Source organism: Sycon ciliatum, chromosome 1 (assembly GCF_964019385.1).
Source record: "Sycon ciliatum chromosome 1, ocSycCili1.1, whole genome shotgun sequence".
NCBI classification, from domain to species: Eukaryota; Metazoa; Porifera; class Calcarea; order Leucosolenida; family Sycettidae; genus Sycon; species Sycon ciliatum.
In genome coordinates this window covers 50,744,657-50,766,053 of record NC_088643.1, presented here as the reverse complement: position 1 = coordinate 50,766,053, position 21,397 = coordinate 50,744,657, and the positions used below count along the sequence as shown (strand labels likewise).

The 21,397-nt window shown below is 47.0% G+C and overlaps 1 protein-coding gene across 2 annotated transcripts in view; it reads right to left on the bottom strand.

Annotated features, from left to right (window-relative positions):
• LOC135830919 (protein transport protein Sec24A-like) overlaps positions 1–21,397 on the bottom strand; it is a 24,720-nt gene extending 3,323 nt beyond the window's left edge. Inside the window, exons 1-27 of one of the 2 annotated variants that reach the window (XM_065343141.1) lie at positions 20,960–21,395; positions 19,351–19,388; positions 18,569–18,668; positions 17,388–17,422; positions 17,006–17,173; positions 15,557–16,360; positions 14,703–14,786; positions 13,371–13,399; positions 12,796–12,904; positions 12,089–12,215; positions 10,943–11,046; positions 10,668–10,734; positions 10,001–10,119; positions 9,765–9,810; positions 9,277–9,335; positions 8,709–8,810; positions 8,343–8,438; positions 6,801–6,921; positions 6,404–6,500; positions 5,890–5,948; positions 5,130–5,306; positions 3,886–3,996; positions 3,512–3,555; positions 2,849–2,980; positions 2,243–2,377; positions 1,217–1,324; positions 165–257 (exon numbers count right to left, since the gene is read on the bottom strand). In XM_065343141.1, the coding sequence (XP_065199213.1) occupies positions 165–257; positions 1,217–1,324; positions 2,243–2,377; positions 2,849–2,980; positions 3,512–3,555; positions 3,886–3,996; positions 5,130–5,306; positions 5,890–5,948; positions 6,404–6,500; positions 6,801–6,921; positions 8,343–8,438; positions 8,709–8,810; positions 9,277–9,335; positions 9,765–9,810; positions 10,001–10,119; positions 10,668–10,734; positions 10,943–11,046; positions 12,089–12,215; positions 12,796–12,904; positions 13,371–13,399; positions 14,703–14,786; positions 15,557–16,360; positions 17,006–17,173; positions 17,388–17,422; positions 18,569–18,668; positions 19,351–19,388; positions 20,960–20,993 (3,198 nt within the window). In that variant the 5' untranslated portion in view covers positions 20,994–21,395. Of the gene's footprint in view, positions 1–164; positions 258–1,216; positions 1,325–2,242; positions 2,378–2,848; positions 2,981–3,511; positions 3,556–3,885; positions 3,997–5,129; positions 5,307–5,889; positions 5,949–6,403; positions 6,501–6,800; positions 6,922–8,342; positions 8,439–8,708; positions 8,811–9,276; positions 9,336–9,764; positions 9,811–10,000; positions 10,120–10,667; positions 10,735–10,942; positions 11,047–12,088; positions 12,216–12,795; positions 12,905–13,370; positions 13,400–14,702; positions 14,787–15,556; positions 16,361–17,005; positions 17,174–17,387; positions 17,423–18,568; positions 18,669–19,350; positions 19,389–20,959 lie in introns of both variants that reach the window. The other variant, XM_065343142.1, reaches the window with a different exon arrangement.

Genomic DNA, 21,397 nt, shown 5'->3' with positions numbered 1-21,397 from the left:
CGTCTGTACGTGGGTCACTGAGTATCACGTGGTACACAGACGTAAAGTAGCCACGGATTACGTGGGACTAAACCTCCCTAATATGCCATTGGTACGTGTGCAGGAGTGTATACTTTAAAGTACTTGTCGTTGCCTAGCACATCACAGAAGGACAAACGCTGTACCTGAGTTTCTGGCAGCTCGCTAAAGGAGCCTACGTCAAACAAATCCTGGATGATTTCATTGGCAACAGACTGGCCGATCCACACGAACAGCGTCTGTAGGGAATACAACCAGGAATGTCACACACACACACACACACACACACACACACACACAAGTACGCGCGCACGCACGCACACACACACACACACACGCACACACACACATGCACACACACACACACACACACACACACACACACACACACACACACACACACACAAGTACGCGCGCGCACACACACATACGCACACACACACACATACGCACACACACACACACACACACCAAAATACAATACACGGTCAATTAGGTTTGAAAGACCGCAGCAGTAGAACACTGCCAGTTGGCCACCGCAAAACTTCGCACAAGAAGAATACTCGATAGAGAGATGACTGTACATGCTCACTATAAGTGAGTCATAGCATCTAGGGAGACGACATGACATCCTAATACTTTACCCGAAACAATGTGCACTTTGAACCCGGGTTTCGAAGTTCTACGTGATCCATGCCCTACACAAATCACGATCATGGCCTTGACACGCACCTGAACGTGGCCCAGACATTATCATCTGAGCGTGTATGAATCAACCCTGCCCTGAGGGCCACTGTAACAGGCAGCACGGGGTCAAAACCCACATGATCTAGCGTTACAGCTACCCGTGCACAGAACTGTTGGGTGACAAAGAACTGAGGAGTCAGCCTCCCAGCCTAGGCCGTTCTCATTTTCATGTACTGCAGTCTGTGCACAGTTGATCCACCGAGTATACATTGGTATGCTGTGCTTGGTGAACTCCTAGCCTGTTCATTCTCCGGCACCGGACAGTACTGTAGTCTCTGTGTGAGCTGTGAGCTATGACTCCCTGGTGTAGAGTAGTCTATGGCTGTGAGCTATGACTCCCTGGTGTAAAGCAGTCTATGGTTGTGAGCTATGACTCCCTGGTGTAAAGCAGTCTATGGCTGTGAGTCCCTGGTGTAGAGCAGTCTATGGCTTTCGGTCAGTGGTCACTCACCAAGCCAGTATTGAGTAGATAGATACCAGAGGGGCTGAGGTTGAGCATGGATGCCTGCAGGCGAGCTGGGCTATACTGGATGTCACCAGACAGTTTGGTAGTGGCATGCTGCAAACGCATAGAGGTACACACACACACACACACACACACACACACACACACACACACACACACACACACACACACACACACACACACACACACACACACACACACACACACACACACACACACACACACACACACACACACACACGCATGCAAGCACACATACACACACAAGATAACAAAACAATGTGACATATTATGGGAGCACTGCACACCAAAGGCAACACAAGCACACAATGTGGGAATACCCTACTACTGTACTAAGCTTACTGATTTAGAGCAAAGCACTATCACGAATACCCGACATACACAGACTCTCCCAATGGAGACAAACTTAAAACACGTGCTGGTTTCCGAACTGCCCCCTACACAATCCTAATCCACGGTGGGCATTGGTATTATGTAGAGAGGCTTCTTGTTATGCTCGTTGGTATATTAATTTTATCCTCTTTCGTCCGAAGAGGATCTGGACTAAATCTAATCCTGGATTAGGGCCGGGTTCCACTGCAGCTCCGCGGCACGTGAACTTTTGGGAGTTAACCATGGTAGTCATGGCTCGGGCGAGTGCTGTGGAGGGGTACAGGTGCTAGATCACTTGGAATCACAGTTATCCAGCGTAGATGTATCATGATCACGCTTGTCCAACCTGGCAAAGGACCGGAGTACTCAGCTGCAGCAAACTAATAGCCTAGCCTTTTTAAAATAGGTTTGTCGTTCCTGAATGAAATGTTTTAACTTCCCTTCTTCAGAACTACACCAATTTATTCATCAACTAAATGTCTATAATTATACATGTACGTACAAGAAGTACATAAGCAAGTACAATTACGTTGTAGTGGCACGGAGGCAAGGTGTAGAAAGCACGACCGGACATAAAGCAACACTCTTCCCAATCCAAGCTAGCTATCGCCTACATACCTCTTCACCCAGGTCGTGAATGGCGTACATGCGCGGGTAAATGTAGTGCAGCGCCTGTGTTATCGGCAGCTGATCCAGCAGCCTCAGTCCCTGCACACGGTCGTCGTTACTCTGCGGCACACGCGAGAATGGAACCTGCAGCAGTAACCAGTAGAGGAAAGTGGACCATGCCACAACATGATCAGCACAGCACAAAACAGCAAGAAGTGAACAATACAAGCCGGCGGCGGGGATGACAACAACAACCTGACAAGTAACAGCACCAGCATATACAACAGAGGGAAATAAAGCCAGTACCATATTCTCCGGAGCATAAGAGTCGCACTTCAAACACCAGTAATCCCCCCCCCCCCCAAAAAAAAGTCGGTGCAGCTTATACTAGGATGGGCGAAATAACGGTCATAAACCGGGTAGATGTCTGTATTTTGTGACAAACAATCTGGGCACGGCTTATACTCCAGTGCGGCTTATACTCCATTGCAGCTTATACTCCAGTGCAACTTATACTCCAGTGTGGCTTATACTCCAGTGCGGCTTTTATTCCGGAAAACACGGTACATATGCAGACCAGCGAGCAACAGACGGGAGCGCAGGAGAACACCGTACCAGGTTGAGCAAGCCAGTGAAGAAGAGCGGTAGCGTGGACAATGCCTGAGGAACAAGTAGGGCGGTGGGCGATCGGCCGACTAGATTCTTGGTGTAACTAGACAAGCAGTCCAACGCGCATGTGCTGATACCCTGCATACACAAAGGAACGGCGAGAGCACAACACAAAAGTACGAAAATCACGATCAGGAGAGAAGATTAACATGAACGTGTTATGTATACGTGCATGTACTTTGAAACATCAAAGAGAGAGATGGACACTGTCCCATAAAAGCACCGGGCTGCAAACAGCGCAAACGACAGCGCAAACGGCATGCACCTGCCAGCGCTCAAGTAGACTAGAAACTGCCGTGGTATACGCAAGTGGTAATGCATTGCCATGGCAATGCAGGGTACCAGGCTTGCTAAACACAGACCACCGGCACAGATGAAACTACTTGTATGAAAGACTGCCCGTCTTGATTGCTTGTGTGCGGCGGGTAACCTTTGAAAGGTTCCTATGCCTGCACATGATCCTTGAAGGGTGGTAGCGTTCGTACGGATGCGGAAAACTCGGCCTCTAGCCGAGTCTGACGCGAACCGTGGATTTATTTTATTTTATGCCTGCACAAACGCAGTGTTCTCTTATTGGCTCTGATCGTGTTGGGGTGGCTGGTCCCTTACCTCTCTGGCGTCAGCTAGACCAGTGGAAGAGGCACTGGCACATGCTGTACACACCAAGGAACAGAAGAAAGAAAGAAAAACAAGATCAGAAAGATGGCACGCGGAAATGAATGCAGTACTACATGATTGCATTGCCTGACTAACAGAGCCTGGCTGCATTCCACTCACCTTGAAAGTCAAATGCCCATAATATCCTGGAAACACTCATCTCATAAACCCCTTGCTAAAAGGACACAAGTCCTGTGCGCGCGCGTGTGTGTGTGTGTGTTTCAGGACATTCAAACTTTGCCTACATACTCATCACTGGAACAGAGTAGCTCAGCATTTAACCTTAACGTACCATGACACACACATGGCAAAAAGAGTCAACGTACCCATTTTGGCTATCAGCAACGACACGGCTTCTACATCTGCTCCGTCAAACACTTCAGCAATGTTGCTAGTGATTGGAATAGCGAGAGTAGTAACTCGTGTCCGGCGTTCACCTTCAACCAAAAAACACATGCATTACAGCATACACGCACACCAAACAGGGTTTTAATGGAAAAGCACATGTGCACATACACAAACTAGTGTTTATTGCAATAAAATAATAAAGCCTACTCCAAAAAGGCATAAGGGGCCATCCGTAAATATCGATAGTTTTTTCAATCCGTGAATTTTACAAAGTAACCAGGACCCACCACCCACCCCCCTACTTTTTACGGAATAAAATATTGATGACACATGTACTGTACCTACATGAATGTAGGTCGAGTCCATGGAGTCCATACACACGCAGGCATGTGCTCACCGTGTCATTCATAACTAGAGTCATCTACGCCTACTACGCCTCGATGACGGCGTAGTAGCCATCGTCGTCTTCACCAGGGCTGTCAAGCTCTTTGAAAAACTTATCTTTTTTGGCAGCTGTACCAAACAAAGTAGTCTGCCGTGCCATTTTCGTTAGGCAGCTGTACCAAACAAAGTAGTCTGCCGTGCCATTTTCGTTAGGCCACGCTCCACATGGGAACTGTTCCAACCATTGGCGATGTAGCAATTCTTCAATGTGGAGTTCAAATAAGAGCTGGACTTGACCCGGATTAATCAGGTATTGTGATACTTCGAATAATTGTGCAATAATTATACCTGTGAATAACATCTGACAAACTTCCCTCTTTCTTTTGCTTCAAGAGTTTCGATCTCCACTACATTTTTTGGAGACAACAATCTACGTGTACGTGTGGTTCGACGCACGCAGACCCACGCACACGCAGTACTGGGCGCCAGGTCCGCGTGTCATCGATATTTTATTTACTTTGAATTTCGGCTGCACCCACCAACCCGGTACGAAAATTTCACGGATTGTGAAAACTATCGACATTTACGGACGGCCCCTAACAGTTACTGATATCCTCAGTGTAAATAATAGCAAATTTGGAGTTATCGCTACTTGCCCCAGCATGTGATACGGCCAACATAGCAGTCCAAGCAACAGTACATGCAGCAGTCCAAGCAACAGTACATACAGCAGTACAATGTCATACAGCAGTACATGCAACAGTACATACAGCAATACAGTCATGTAGCAGTACATGCAGCAGCACAGTCATGCAACAGTCTATGTAACAGTACAAACCTTTGTGTGTAGTGTACAGTACAGCACTCTGCAGTGAGATGAACGACTTCTTTCTTGGCAGCTTATCCTCAATAGACAACTGAACACCAACCGTCAGGTCAGGATTCAGGTTGGGCATGTTGAGAACATCAGAGCCCCGATGGAAGAAGTTGCCGAAGAACGACTCAATCGTAACACCTGTGCAAGGGAAATGAGGCATACACAGTTGTTTCTTGTTATGTATACTGTAAGACATGGATATATAACGAGGAAGTAAATCTAACGTTTTAACGGATGACATTTCTTCGTTATAATAAGATTCGTTGAGGCTGTGATGCTTCATAAAATGCTGTGTGCGGATATCCCGGAATACTGCAAGATCGATAACATAATATCGTCTCGCTTACCTATGAATTTTGGACAATCGTTAAATTTGCGACTCGTTATAATAACATGTCTTACAGTAATCATGAAATCTGAATGCAGGAAACAAGCGCAAAACTAAAACTCTCGCAACACATGCGGACCGGCTTAACAAAACTCACCCACAATACAATACGTATACCTACAATAGCCGCGACACTACTTCAAGTACACTATATACAGTGCTGTTCAATGAAATCCAGCCGTGTCACTCAAGTTCGTGCCACGCGCTGCACAGCCCTAGACCTGCCAACAATGGTCTGCGAAAAGGTGCAAGGTGCACACTTGAGCAACGCGACTGGATTTCATCGAGCAGCACTGTATATGTCAACCTTGGTAATGCATTGTGCCGACTCACCATACGAGCAACGCAATCGCATTATCGCCTCAAATCCAATTGCCCTGGTCAAGTAATGACTGCAGGAGTGCATAAAGAGTACAGAGAGATCAAAGTACACATTTACTCCACAATGCACAATGTACACGGCAATCAAATTCTTACATCATCCTGCAACAATCAAATTCTTACATCATCCTGCAACAATCAAATTCTTACATTATCCTGCAACAATTACATCCAAGTACAAGTTACAATATCGTGTGCAAAAGGAGTTGCAAATTTCATCTTCCAGAGAACAATATGAGAACAACATAGGTAAACGAAAGTGCACCAATCCACCCTAATCTGGCATAGTCTCAAAGTCCACACTGGTTTGTTCCCAGCAGCACTAGACAAACACAGTGGCTGCTGACTGCCACTGGGCCAGGCATGTAAGTAATCAGAGCCGTTGTACGTGTATAAGCATGGCATGCTGCGAGCAACCAGAGCCGGTGTACGTGTGTAAGCATGGCATGCTGCGAGCACAACGTACGCCAAATCTCGGTTGAAGCGCTCCGCCTGCGGCACACTGGAAGGCTCCTTGTCGCTGTAGTAGTATACTTGACCGGAGGAGTACTTGCACACACCACCTATACATAAAGCACAGGGTCAAGGGTGAAGAGCACCGCAATGTCAGAATCACAGCGTAACACAACACCCAGCTATGCACGGCATGGCAGCCAACCATGACGACGACGAATGAGAAGACAATACAATCATACAGTCAGACCTCGCTTATCCGGTCCTCTTTTATGCGGATCCTTCGTCATCCGGAAGAAAACCGTTGGTAACCGATTTACAGCATATGTCATGCACACACACACACACACACACACACACACACACACACACACACACACACACCATACACAAAAAAGGAGAGGACCTACTTGTAGTGGCTAGATCTAGAGGGCTGACACCAAATGCAAATACATCCACTGCACAATGGTTTTGATTGAACTCCAGTGACTGTTCCTTGTAGTAGCCAGACGACGCATCCACCTTGGGCTCCTGCCAATCAGAACAACAGCAAACAGGCAAAGAGCAAGAAGAAAAGTTACAAGCACAGTCAAGAGATACTTGGATCCAGGACAAAACAGAATAAAATTTGGTGGCACAGCCTTTTTAATGTGTGGCGTCGGTAACAGAATTATACCATCCACACGATGCTTCCCGCCTAATGTGCCAGCAGACAGTATAGGCTGGTGGTGCACACACGTCCACCTCGTCAGCGCTGAGAAAATCACACACAGCACCACAGGTACAGCTACCAACGCCCCAGAAAGTGACAGGAGCCATCAGCAGCACTAGCGCCTGAGAAGGAACACTAGTTGCAGCCAGCCAGCCCAGCAGCACAGCCACAGGTCACCAAGTTACAATACATTATCACCTGGTGGGTGGTCAGACATCACACCTCACACTAGGCATGGTGTGAGGGTGACACATTGGCACCGTGCCAGATTAGGGGGGGGGGGGGGGGGTGATGCACTTCTTATTTACCTACATTGTGCTCTGAAGCATGAAATTTGACACGCTATACAAGCAGAGTTCTGTTCAGGTTACATTCACCTGTGCAAGTGGCTTGATTGTGTGAAAACGTATGACTCTGTGTTCTCCTTCTTCCGTTATGACAAATTGGGTTGTGTGGTGCTCGTGAAATATACCGTACTGGCAATATATGTTGCCGCAGTGAGGCCATGAAGCGTTACATTGGCACATGTTTGCCGCACGCAGGGCGTTACATGCAAAGTCGCACAGGAGCCGTTACACAGGTTTCTATATTGCCGCAGTCCTTTTTTTGCTATTGCCGCATCACTTTTTTTGCTATTGCCGCATCATTTTTTTGCTTTTGCCGCATCATTTTTTCTTTTCATCCACATTGAAGGCACAGAAATTCAGTTGCTATCCAACTGTTACAAACCCGACGGCAAAGGGCGACAACGATATCAATAGAAGACTGTATATTTTAACTATCAGAGTGATCTGTTCACAAAAAGATCATCAAAAGGAAAGTGACATAGGGGAAGAGCGCTTCCTCCAAAAACTACTTTTCACCACGCGGTACACTTGCTTTCACAGTTTTCAGCCTTTTTTTGCAGTGCAAACTGCAGTGAAAAGATCGCCGCACCCCGCCGGACGCGCGTTACGAACTCAACGAAAATTTGTCGCACTAGCCTGGTCGCGCGTTACGCCGCACCCCCCTGCGTTACGCGTTACGCGGCAACATATATTGCCAGTACGGTATACATCACCCGAGACGCATACAGTAGCTTGGTAAGCTAACACCATCTAACAGTAGATAGTACTGCATTCAGCACAGTCTGGTAACATGTAAAGTTCACACCATTGGCCCATACATAGCACGCTGCACCTATGCTCAGCACTGACAAACACATGCAGCAGGTGCAGCAAGTGCAGGAGCCAACACTTACTTTGCCTGCAGCAACAGGATCGGCTTCCTTCAGTGCACCAATACCAACGTTCGGCAGGGATGCTTGGAACAATGTCACGCGACCGCCAAGTGAACTCTATGACCAATACAAACGAGCAGACATGCATGCACACACACACACACACATACACACACACACACACACACACACACACACACACACACACACACACACAGAGCACAAGTATATACTCAGGGCTCCTCATATTGCTAGCACTACAACGGTAGTCCGTTCATAAGCTGCTAAGTTGCCGAGCATATTAAGTTAACACACACATTATGTGGAACATAACAACAAAATGATAAATAAAGAACGCACACAATACTTGTACATACTGTCACTTACAACAAGCTGGAACGCAGCCTGGATAGCACTGCCCAGACAATTATCACCTTCTGCACTGTCTTGATGAGCGGTTGGAAGCTGCTCGAAAAAGTCAACCAGCATCTATTGGCAACAACAACAACACATCACAAACAGCAAGGCAAAACTTTTTTTTTAATACTCCACAAGTTCAATATCTGTAGAAGTCTTGAGGCTTCTTGCAGATTGATCTGTAGAGAAAAGATTTTGGGTGGAGTAACACACCCATTCCCACAGCACTGCAGGTTTGAACCAGTTCCATTAATTTACGTTTCGGCACGTGGCCATCGTTAGGCCATTGTTTCTTCTACCAGGCGATAGCCAAGAGCCGAACCGTTGAAAATCAATGGAACTGTTTGAGATTCACAGTGCTGTGGGAAACGGGAATGGGCGTGTCCGCCTAGCTCTTTTCTGTACAAATTCGATATCACAAAACAGAATGGATGCAAGACACCGAAGAGTTTACTGGCTTAGAATTGGGGCAGGCACGCACAGAGTAAAGACACAACAACAATAGGAGTCTGGTCAAACTAGCTATGCTCAAACCCACCTCTTGGAACTCCTCCACATTGACGTGAAGGTCTGCAGACGGAACTGGCAGTGAAATATCTAAAAACAAATGCACACAAGACAGAGAATGCATCAGCACATATCATTTTTAAAGGACAGGCTCGCTTGCACGGAAACAAAACAAAGAAGAGAAAAAAGGAAAGAGGTGCTGCAACGCGCATGGGTCTGACAGTGCCACCACCCTCAGCAGCTAGACATGAACGGCTAATTCTCATCCTAATCGATCCAAAAAAATTGAAGAACATGCGTCCAACTACCGAAACTAGATATCAACATTAGAGATGTGTAGTATTTCAAATTGCGGAACCGGGTCTACCGCAGAACGTGTATGAGTGTGTTACAATCATCAGCCATCGATCATCCATCAAGACTTTCTTAGGGTTCCATGTAAAAAGGCGATGACGCCTGTTGGGAATTCCCTAGTAAAATAAGAATAAAAATAAAAATAAAATAAAATAGTCATCTTACCTTCCAGGTCATTGACGATATACATCTGTGGCTGAACTGCATTAGGCTGGAGCAAGCACAGGATAGGAAAAGCAAAGGTGCTTGTTAAATGAATAAGTCACCCGTGACCTAGAAACAAAATACATGTAGAGGCAAGAGTTACAAATACTGCTACCATTACCATCATGTGGCATAGAGTAAATGACCCGAGCTGGCGCAAACATAAATCCCCCAGTTACACATAACTTTGCACGTACCTTGAACGCATAGAAGGTGACTCCCTTGCCATAGGTGATGATGGAGATCTGACGCCGCTTGTCACCGGGCAATGACATGCAGTGCTTGCCCAGCAAGCGACATACAGACTGCAACATCCCTGAGAACACAGTGCGCAGTACAACCATATCAATAGCAAGCGGCATACAGACTGCAACATCCCTACACACAGTGCGCAGTACAACCATATCAATAGCAAGCGGCATACAGACTGCAACATCCCTACACACAGTGCGCAGTACAACCATATCAATAGCAAGCGACATACAGACTGCAACATCCCTGAGAACACAGTGCGCAGTACAGCCATATCAATAGCAAGCGACATACAGACTGCAACATCTCTACACACAGTGCCGAGTGCAACCACATCAACGAAAACGAGAGAAGCGTATGGTGACAAGATGCGTACAATTCACGACGGTCTGCACCTCCAGTATCAGCAATGTCCTGACAGAACTTCAACTACAAGTACATGTAGGCATCATTCTTTTCAAAGATGCAATTTACATGTACATGTAGGTGCTTCCAAGACCTGGGATTATTCACTGTAGGCTCAGCAGCAGCACTTGCACAACTACACGTAACTACACCTACATACAATGCACGTTAGCACTGCATACGATGAGATTGTCATGCTACCCTTACCGATACGCTGTGAAGCTGCAGTGACTTCAATGACAAAGACATACGTTGCTGGCGGCGGTGGACGTGTCTGTACATCAAGGAGAGCGAGAAGGGGGGGGGGGGGGGGGGGGAGCAATAAGATCAATCAGAGAGAGAAAATCAGCCACTACAAACATCTTCACAGCACCAATCTTCAAATCCAGAGAGCCACGGGTGTACGGAATACCTGGACATGCATGCATTGGCAAACAACAAGCTCCGATCATTGTGAACCAAATGCATTGTGCAGTACCTACCGTGTATTCACGAGGAGCAAGGTACTCTACAGAACAACTTTTCAACTCGGGCCGTGTGCGGTGGTTCTCAGCTCTGGGATCAGCCTGATAGAAACTGTCAGGGACTAAACACACACACACGCACACACACACACACACGCACGCACACACACACACGCACGCGCGCACATACAAAGAGCAAGCAGCTAGTAAGTATGGAGACGGGCTAACAGGCACAACCTTGAAGCAAGCAGCAGGTTTACCCAGTGCTTATGTTAGGACATGCTACGTAGCACTAGTAGTAGTGTTCCCAATATCACACATTTAATAGAGAGGTTCAGTGACTAGTTTGTTTCATACGAAATGAGTCAATGGATAAGGTCTGGGTTAGAGTCTCGTGAAGAGCTCGTAGATTGGAGTCGTTTACTACACGAGCCCGGCCTGTTTGGCAATCAAAGCGCACCTCGTTCACGAGTCACTGAACATATTTTACGCACTACACGATTTGAACATGAAGCGAAGTCAAGTTCGTTTCGTGTGCGAGTTTGCAACGAGTCACTGAACCTGCCCAATAACCGTGCTAGCACTTTCGGTGAGGGGAAACGATGGACAATACAATGGTTGTATAGATGGGTTTTGTGTGCCAAAAAACAAAATAGATTAGATGGAGAGGGAGAGGGAGGGAGAGAGAGATAATGCAAAGACAAACATCCACAAAGCCCCCCCCCCACACACACACACACAGCGTGAGAGGATACAACAGACCAGAAACAGCAGCAATGGTGAGGATGATCAGGGTTCTAGCCAGGTCAATATAGTAGGGGGGCGGTCATGGGAAAAAGTTACCCCATGACCCATTTTTTTCCATTGCCCAAAATTGTCTTGCCATGCAAAATGCAACATACAGGGTGAACCCCGACTTCACCCCTCACAAATGTGCCTTTATGAACCCTCTAGTAGTGACTATCGACTGTATTTTCGTTGAATGGCGTGAAAAAACACAAAAAATCGGAAAATGAGTAGGGGGCGGCACTTTTTCACAGGAGGGCGCACAAACGAAGTAGGGGGCGCTGCCCCCCCCCCCCCCCCCTACCCCCCTTTGGCTAGAACCCTGATGAAACTGCTAGCCACGACAAGAACGCTACCAACTGCATGCAAACAGCTCACCCTCATTAGTACGAAAGCAAAGGTTACACTGCCACTGGTGGGAGTTGAGAAAGGAGACAAACGGATTGAAGTATGCGCGACAACCAGTGCACCGAACCATCACCAGATGGCGGACTAGAGGAAGATCCTGAAACACAAACGAAAACGAACACAGACCAACCCAAACGAGTTAAGTATGGCTCCGTCATGTTTCATCTACATGTTTTGAGAAAAGATATAAACACCAGCAAGAGAGTCTGTAACCCCAAGCATGTCCATCTCAAGTTTCATTGAGTAGCAAAATTCAAACACTTTAAATCATCTGAGAGCTACCGGGTAGCGATCCCAGACAGCCAGGCTGTGGCCAAAGTCCATACGAACAATCAGTGCACGCAGTGCATGGAATCAGCACACATAGAGGGAGCCCGGTTGGTACGATCTCCGCCCAGCCCGGGGTCAAGATACCCCAGCCCGGGGTCAAGATACCCATGCAAACAGATCCTTACTTTACACCGACCCTAACGTCACATTACTTTTCTGCACGCTACTCCACCACACCGGGTAGCCATGAACCAACACAGCCTGCATTGCAACGGCATTGAAAAAACTACAATATTAAGGCTTCGTTTAGAATGAAAGACACTCTCCAGTCTTAGCAAGATATAACTCTGTGAGGTTCCTTCACATCCTTCAACATCGTCTTGTACTTCACAATTACTGTAACTCACCGATGCTGGCATTTGCCTGAACGGCTGAAAGAGAATACCGAGTGGGAGACGGCACGTATCCAAGAGCTGACGGGATTGCGGCACAGCCGTTAATGTTGATCGAATGTACCTGTACATGCACACACGTGCAAGTGCACCACAGACAGAACCGAATCACTCCAGGATGGCTAAAGTGCATCACACACACACGTATGCACGCGCACGCACGCGCGCACATAACACGTCGAATACTACATCAGGTACCAGTTCTGTCAGTCTATTTCGACTGAGCATACATTCTTATGGAAGCACCTCATGTTGCAAAGGAAAGAACACAGCATGTCCAAAGCTCTTGCACTGTCAAAAGTTGCAACTAAACTCCAGAAAATGCTCAACTATGCGCATGAGACAGTCCATATTGACCCGGTCCGTCACTAGCAAATGCCAATATCACAATAATAGAAAAGCTGACAGGATCGCTTTTCTAAATGCAATTCAGTGTACAGTACTGTACGTATGTACATGTACATAATATTTGGACTTGATTCTGTACTAGAGTGTGCATGAGAAGCACAAAGCACTGTACATGTACTTACTCTGGATCAGGTACTACGGCAGCACGGAACTAAAGCAAGACGATGGCAGCACACAGTACAACAACACCAATGTCAGCCTCATTCTCAGCCCCATTTTCAGAACAGTCACAATCAGTGTCATACACGGCTAGTATGGGCCTGCCTGGTCAGACTGCAGTACATTTTCGGTGCCTGACGGAAAAAGAAAAGCGTCCAGAATTAGAATCTCGATCACACTACACATGTGGGGAGAATGAAAATTCAAACTTCATTTCGAGCGTCAAGTGGTAATCTCCACAAACGACGTCAAATCCCACCTTGGGGATCGCCAACACCTTCAGTGCAATCCTTGCAACCATCCTTATGAGTTTTGTTGTTGTCCGTGGCCAATTAGCTTCTCGATATCGAGATGAAAGAATCAGTGAATATCAGCGTCAATGGCGTATCAGCATCAAACTCCTGTTTGGAGCGGAAAAGCGTGGTCCGTTCAAGCTTTTTTTTTTTGGAGCGTCAACTCTCGATCTTGCCGCTCTGGCGGCAAGTTACTATGGAGATTCGGATTATAATCCCAGGATTATTTCGTTTTTGCCGCAGTCTGACCAGGCCCTAACGCAACAACACCGAGAACAATACAGCTATACCACAGTGATGCTCAATGAAATTCGGTCGTGCGAGTTGAGTTTGCGCCTTGCACCTTTTCGCAGCCCAGTGTTCACAGGTCTCTGCACAACACCCGGCGCGTACTTGAGTGATGCGACTGGATTTCATTGAGCAGCACTGTAGTGGCAAAAGCGACAACATGAAGGTCGTTACAGTGGGTTGTGCCTGATGCTTGGTAGTGGTGGTGGTGCAAGCTGCGCATGGACATTCATACCTGTTGCTGCATTGCTACTTCTTCAAAGGTTAGTGAATGCATGGCCAAGAAGACATGCATGTACTTGCAAGTTTAGTTAGAAGTAATGACCAGTGGGTGCAGAAGGCAGCACTAGACCATCAGCAACCAGTGTGGCATGCAACGTAATGAACATGTAAGTACACATCAAAAAAGCTCAATGCATAGTGCCATTATTGGGTGAGCAGGCACACAGAACACAGGGGTCAATACGGTACTACAGTTGTTGTTGCTACAACGCACATCTTGATTCTGATGGTCTAGCATGGCATGTCAATCTTTGTGTTCAGCACGGCACCCCTAGCCGCAGATCTGCACAGAGCAATTGCGAGCTACAGTGCTTGGTTATTGCTAACTGAAATACCTGGCCGGCGGTGAACACGCTGCCCAACACCCAGCATGCAAGGAAGAACAAGCCCCACTACCAAACGGCCGGGGCATTCATCTCGCAGCAAACTTACATCACTGCAAGTGGGCTTTGGTGGAGGCACTGGTTGAGCAGGCAAGACGGTACGGTCAGCCATGACATTGACCGCATGAAGGGTCTGCAGAGAGCAAATCCAACAGTCACAGTACACCGTGTAAGGTACCAGCCACACAGCCACACAGACTAACTAGAAAACTAGGCAAGCATGTCCATAGGTCCGTGGTAGGTACAGAGTAAGCATAACTGCTTCATTCAGATGAGCTACAAGTCCTTTAGATAATAGCACAAGCACAGGACTCCCAAGAGTGCATAACTCCTGATGGGTCGCTGGCATGACTCGTTTTCAGAAACACCATGTATTGACATGCATCGTATTATTCGAAAGGAAATATTCCAGACAAAAATCCGTATTATACCGTACAGTACTTCTATGTTTTCAAAGGTGGCCAGCCCTGTATTAGTAAAGGAGACTGTACTAGTATTGGAGACTACTTTTATTGATTCTGGCAAGATTGATCACCTGCCATGGGTGTGATACCACTCATATCTAATGATATAATTACGGCTGTAGATGCCTGTGCTAACGCTCCAGCTAGGGTGCCAATCAGTGTAAAAAGGCACAAAGATGATTGATGGGTAAGAAAAACGGAGTAAAGCGGATCTAGGTACATGTACCCCAGTAATGCCCATCACATCATTCTGGCATGTACTACTATTAGAGACGTGTCCTTTTATATTTTCGATCCACGCTCAACGTGTACTACTATTGGGGACATACTAGAATTGGAGACGTCAATGGAGAAAATATGGTAAGCAGCAATGATTGTCGCTGAAACACTGCTAATGTCGAATTATATCGTTTTAAAAGTTAAACCCATGATCACTAACCTGCTGCTGGCTATTGACTTGCATGTTGGCCATGCCTTGTGCTAGAGCCTGCGGCTGTTGCTGGTACTGCTGCGGCTGCTGCTGTTGAGGCGCCTGTGGACCTGGAGCTGCTGCCCCGTAACCAGTATTCGCCGGGTACAGCTGGCGTGTCTGACCGGGACCAGGAGCTGGGGCAGGGTATGATCCTCCCTGACCGGGTCCAGCTGCCGGTGGTGGCTGACCAGGTGCGACTGCCGGTGGTAGATGACCGGGTCCCGATGGAGGCAGGTGGCTAGCTCCATGCGGGCCTGGTCCTGCCGCAGGTGGAACACCAGGCGCTGCCGCATGTGCACCAGGTGGCGGAGGTTGGTGGACAGGCTGAGCAACAGGAACCTGAGGATTGGCTGCTGGCTGTGGGAAAGACGAAAACTGACCAGGACCACCAGCACCAGGAGCACCCGTGGGATTGATGGCCGTTGCAAGCAGTGTTTGTCCACCTGTGGCCGTTGCTGCTGGCTGAGCAACTGGCTGAGGATAGCGACCCCGCTGTCCCATGGGTTGCGCACCACTGGAAGTAGCTGCAGCAGAAGGAGGATGGGCAGTTGCAGCACCAGCAATAGGTTGAGAAGGCGGCAGGGCTGAACTAGATGCCGGAGGACCAGCCATTGGTGGCGCGCCCGAAGCTATGGGATGATACGCACTAGCCGAGGGTGGAGGGCCCATCGCAGGACCGTTTGAGGAAAGTGGTTGACCAGGACCAGGTACAAAACTAGGCGGCTGGGAAGAAGATGGGATAGGTGCCGAATACGGGCCAGGCTGGGATTGCTGTGAAAAAGAGAAAATAGAGCATACAGGTACATGCACGAGAATTTAAAAATAATTAATGGCACACAACAGAAATCTTGAGCAGAGATCGCATTACTTTTCCAGCATCGTCAAACAGAAGTACTGCAACATGGGGAAACTTTTGAAAGAGATTAAAACTTTCTCTAGTCTTGCAATCACTATGAACTACTCTGTGGACAATCGCTACATGATCCAGCTCAAGACAAAAGCGTCTCGTCACGAACCAGCGCAATTTTTGAAAATGCAACATTTCCAGCCCCAAAGTTTCCACTTTAAAATGAACTGATAGTAGTCTGTAGTCAGCAGTGGAAAGTACTGTAAACGGCTAATTTTAGCGACGGTGATATTTTAGCGACTAGAAAACGCTAAAAAATGTACCCGCTAAAATTAGCCGTTCCACAGTCTGTATGACCCGGCTAAGACAAATAGTTTCCTTGGAGAAAAAAATGGTCAAAACCTGAAGTGTGTGCGTCTTCCAAGTGTTGAAACAAATTACCCAGTCATAACATGCATTCATTGCACGAGAGATTGAAAAAGAAAAAGACTGGTGTGTTCGACATGAAATGCCTCGTGACAAGTGACAAAAAAATTAAATTTATACAACGTAACCGTTGCAACTCTTACAGTGCCAGTCGGCAAGCGCGCCGGCTGAAAGTCGTGAACGCCCGCTGAACTTGCACCAGCGTGTGCAACCGCCGGTGGTGGTGGTGCACCACCAGCTGCAGCAGCAGGAGGCATGTGCAACTTGGAGAGCGCAGTGTTTCCACCGCTTGGCTGAGCCATGACAGGAGGCTGTGTGTGACAGGCAACGGTCAAATACGGTGGCAAGTGAAAATTCAAGTGGCCTCTGCAAAGATATTGTAAATTTCATTTGAAAACGGAATTGACTAGTGTCTACAAGCTTCCCTAAATCCAAAAGTTGTTGCTCTAGCTACTCTTGAACAAAACAGAGAGCAGACACATGTGATCACAAACATCATGACAATGAACAAAGATAACATCTTACCTCAGCCTGACGAGAACCTACTGGACCAGCCATGCCTAATATATAACACACCAAGCAGACATACAAGACTATAATTAAGACAGAAGTACAGAATTATATATGGATAACGGATTACATATTCCACCTTGGGGAAGGACACAGTTGTCACAGAGACAGAAAATCAAGGACGAGAAGGAGAAGCCAGCAGTCATTCTTTCGCCTGGCTGATAGCTTCGAAAAGCCGACAGCGTACACATGTGTCAACTTTGCACTGGTGCAGGTTGCTGTTCGATCCTTGCGCTGCTGCTGTGCTTCCTCTGCTACCCGACCTGCCAGCTCAGCCAGTTCAAAATGAAGAGTAACATCCCACAACGTTCGGTGCTTACATTTTTTTAAATGAAAAAAGCTCCAAACACAAACACCCCTAAACTGGCGACCTACATGGGACCAGACCAAGCGAGTAACAAGGAATTGTTTGTCTACAGAGACAAATCCTCCTCCTGCTACCTCTCTCTATATCTCATAGGAATCAGCTCAGAGAAGCTTACTACAGCAATGAATATTCAAATACAATCATGGAAATTGTGGGCACAAGTTATGCGATCGAGTCCACCAACTAAACCAGGTTTTGAACAGTCAGACGCGCTAACACACGGCCTTCCAACTTGGAAGGTTCATGCCGTTGGCCGTTGGTTAGCGCTATCGAGCAGTGCTCAAGCTGACTTTCATGCCGTGGAATGTCTCAGTACTCCTTGTCAGTTTTGTGCTAGATTGTGCACGTCTGACTGTTCAAAATCTGGTTTAGTTGGTGGACTCGATCGCATAACTTGTGCCCACAATCTCCATGTTACAAATGTTTTCCTTGGCTCACCATCTGAGTTCCAAATACAATCAGTTTGTTATACTTCTGCATTCTGACTCCCATACTCCCGATTGCACAGATCATTACAGTTACTGATCGTCGGTTTTTTTTTAAGACATCAACCTCAAATATACATGTACATGTACAGTGAAGAGTGAAAGCACACACACACACACACACACACACACGCCCCCCCCCCCCCCCCACACACACACACACATGCACACACGCGCCAGTGAAACCGTGCTCATGTGTATTACCGATGTTGGGCACATGCCTGAAGAGCACTCAATAGCTCCCATTTGAAAATGAGAGAAACTTTGATAGGTGGCAATCTCACCAGGTGCTCCACTACCAGTGGGGTAAGCAGCGTGATAGCCATGTCCCGGCCTATCTTGAGCTGGCGGTGGGGCACCGGCAGTCGTCGGACCACCATAGTACTGTGTGCAGACAAGGGCAAAGGAGAAAAAAATTGCAGATACAGTCACGGTAGTCAGTTTCGAGAAGAGCAACTCAAATGAGACAAGAGCATTGCGCGAGTATGTCAAGCAACAAGATAGATCATCAATATAGATACAGGTACAGTAACACAGACACACACTATAAACACACAGACAGACAGCCAGACATAAACACACACTACACAAACGCACACATACCGGCCATGCACACATACATAGCGCATGACATAAATAACACTACAGTGTAGTAGTAGTTCAAACGCGATTCGCAAAGATGTCTCACGTTACTTAGAGGTTCCAACAATCTGAATCAATAACCATATCGCAATGCCATGTTGGCTATTCAAATGCACATCTAACTGTGCCTTGTGCAGCTGATATACCAGAATTCCACATATTTCTGTGAAGTATATCGGTGAGTCTATTACTCAGATAGACCTGTAAGCCGGCTAAATGATAAAATGTTACATGCACAGTATATGCATGCGGGGGGGGGGGGGAGAGAGAGAGAGAGAGAGAGAGAGAGAGAGAGAGAGAGAGAGAGAGAGAGAGAGAGAGAGAGAGAGAGAGAGAGAGAGAGAGAGAGAGAGAGAGAGAGAGAGAGAGAGAGAGAGAGAGAGAGAGAGAGAGGGAGAGAGAGAGAGAGAATAGCAACACTTACAGGTCCTGGCTGTGCGTGACCTGGTGGTACATTGCCACCTGAACAAAGCAGAACAAAACAACAGTCAAGACTCATCACTATCTACAGGACTAAACACTGACAGTATTGTAGAAAATGTTTCACAATGTTTTCCGGCCCTTCCGAAAGTCCCTCAGAGACAAACTCTGAGCTACTGTAAAAGCAGAAATTTTCGGTGGTGTAATATTTTCGGTATTCGCCAAAATCGGCGGTTCGGTAGCGGGAAATTTTCGGTGAAACCCGTTTTCCAGGTAAGTGTACTAGTACTACAGGTATACAGTATCGGTTGTACCGACAATTTCGGTGCGTTTTATTTTCGGTAAAAATTGTCGGCACCGAAGTTACCGAAAATAAAACACCACCGAAAATTTCTGCTTTTACAGTACAAGTTAGCTTGCCGTGGACAATAAAGAGTACAAGGTGTGCCAAAGGCTAGTATGATTAGGAAGCACCGCTAGTCACCACTAGTAACGGCTAGGCTACGCGTCAAAAATGGACAAGGCACCAATGCCGAAGCAACTACCCGGTGCAGCTGTTCGGTGAACTGCCTGTCAAACATGCACAATATGAACCGCTGTCAAGATATTGCCTGGGAATACTTTCTGATCAATAGGTTGCCTGAGGTTGACTGCTTCCAGGAATCCTGTGCTCCGACATTGGCTGACGGGACTTGTGTTGCAGCATCCTACACGTTTTACGTGCCATTTGGCGAAGAAATAGTCCTGAGCATTCATGGACTAGCCATCGATGTTTTCATTGCTTTGGCAATAGGCTGATCCAGGCCCCCCGAGTGTGCGAGTTGCGTGCCCGCTAAAGTACTGGGCATTGCAGGCGCTTGCAGACAAAAGTAATGGGTGTGAATCACAGGAATCTGTCTTCAACAGTACTTTATGTACGTCGTGTGCGGTGTCAGCAACTGTACGCAGCCAGTCCACATGGACTAGGCTGCGCAGCTTCCAATAACATGATCCACTTTGTGTGCACCTTATGCATTGATCTTATCTTAGAGAAGGTGTGCCCAATCCACTTTCAAACGTGGCATGCTTCTCTGCGTATGACAGTAATAATGGTGTGTATATGCGTGAACATAACTACTATAACAATATGCACATGTGTGTGCGGTGTACAAGTATGTATGTGTGTAGGCACTGCTGTGGACATTGAAATCCGGTAGAATGACTGGAGACGGCGCCTTTACGGACTTAGCGCTAGCGCGTACACACACTGCAGTTCACATACACGCTGCGAAAATGGACCGGCAGTACTCATGGTTGCAAGGCCAGCACATGCTGGTTGCTTGACTTCTCAACGGATTTCCTTATCCATCACAGCGTGCGTGTGTGTGTGTGTATGTGTGTGTGCGTGTGCGTGTACGCACAAGCAAATAATTATTAGAACTGGAAGTATTTGGAGTATTTTAATAAAAATATACAGAGAAACTTATGTTCTAGGGCACACAGACAACACAAAACATGACATCGCATAACGCACAAAACAAGGTGCACACTGCACAGAATAAGATTGATGTCAACATGTTCAAGGAGCTTGAGCATGAGGATCCTCAAGGGACAAAAAAATGAACAATACTCACTTGACGATGACATGGGATTGAACGACGGCTCCATGCAGGAATGCGACCTTGTTTTAGACACGATGTGCAAATTTCTACGAGTACAGGAATGGCAATTCGTGGAAGCTGGACAACGCTTCCACTCAACTCGATTGGTCAAACGACATGGCAGAGAAGGAGGAGAGCAATCCACTCAATTAGAATTTGAAAATACTGATTGACGTTTACTGAGTGGTCAGCCAGACAAGTAAACCAGAGTGTTCAAGAAATAATAGGGAGTGAGCAGTATCTGCTAGGCGAGAGTTCGTCCAACTCCTGCAACCAATAGAGACCATTTACGCCGTGTCTCTGACAATTGCAGACAAAAGCTAACAACGAACACTGAACTGAGTTACTTGTGTCGTGAGCAAATCCGATCACACTCAGTAGATTCTACTTTCGAGAACAGAGTTTTATTTG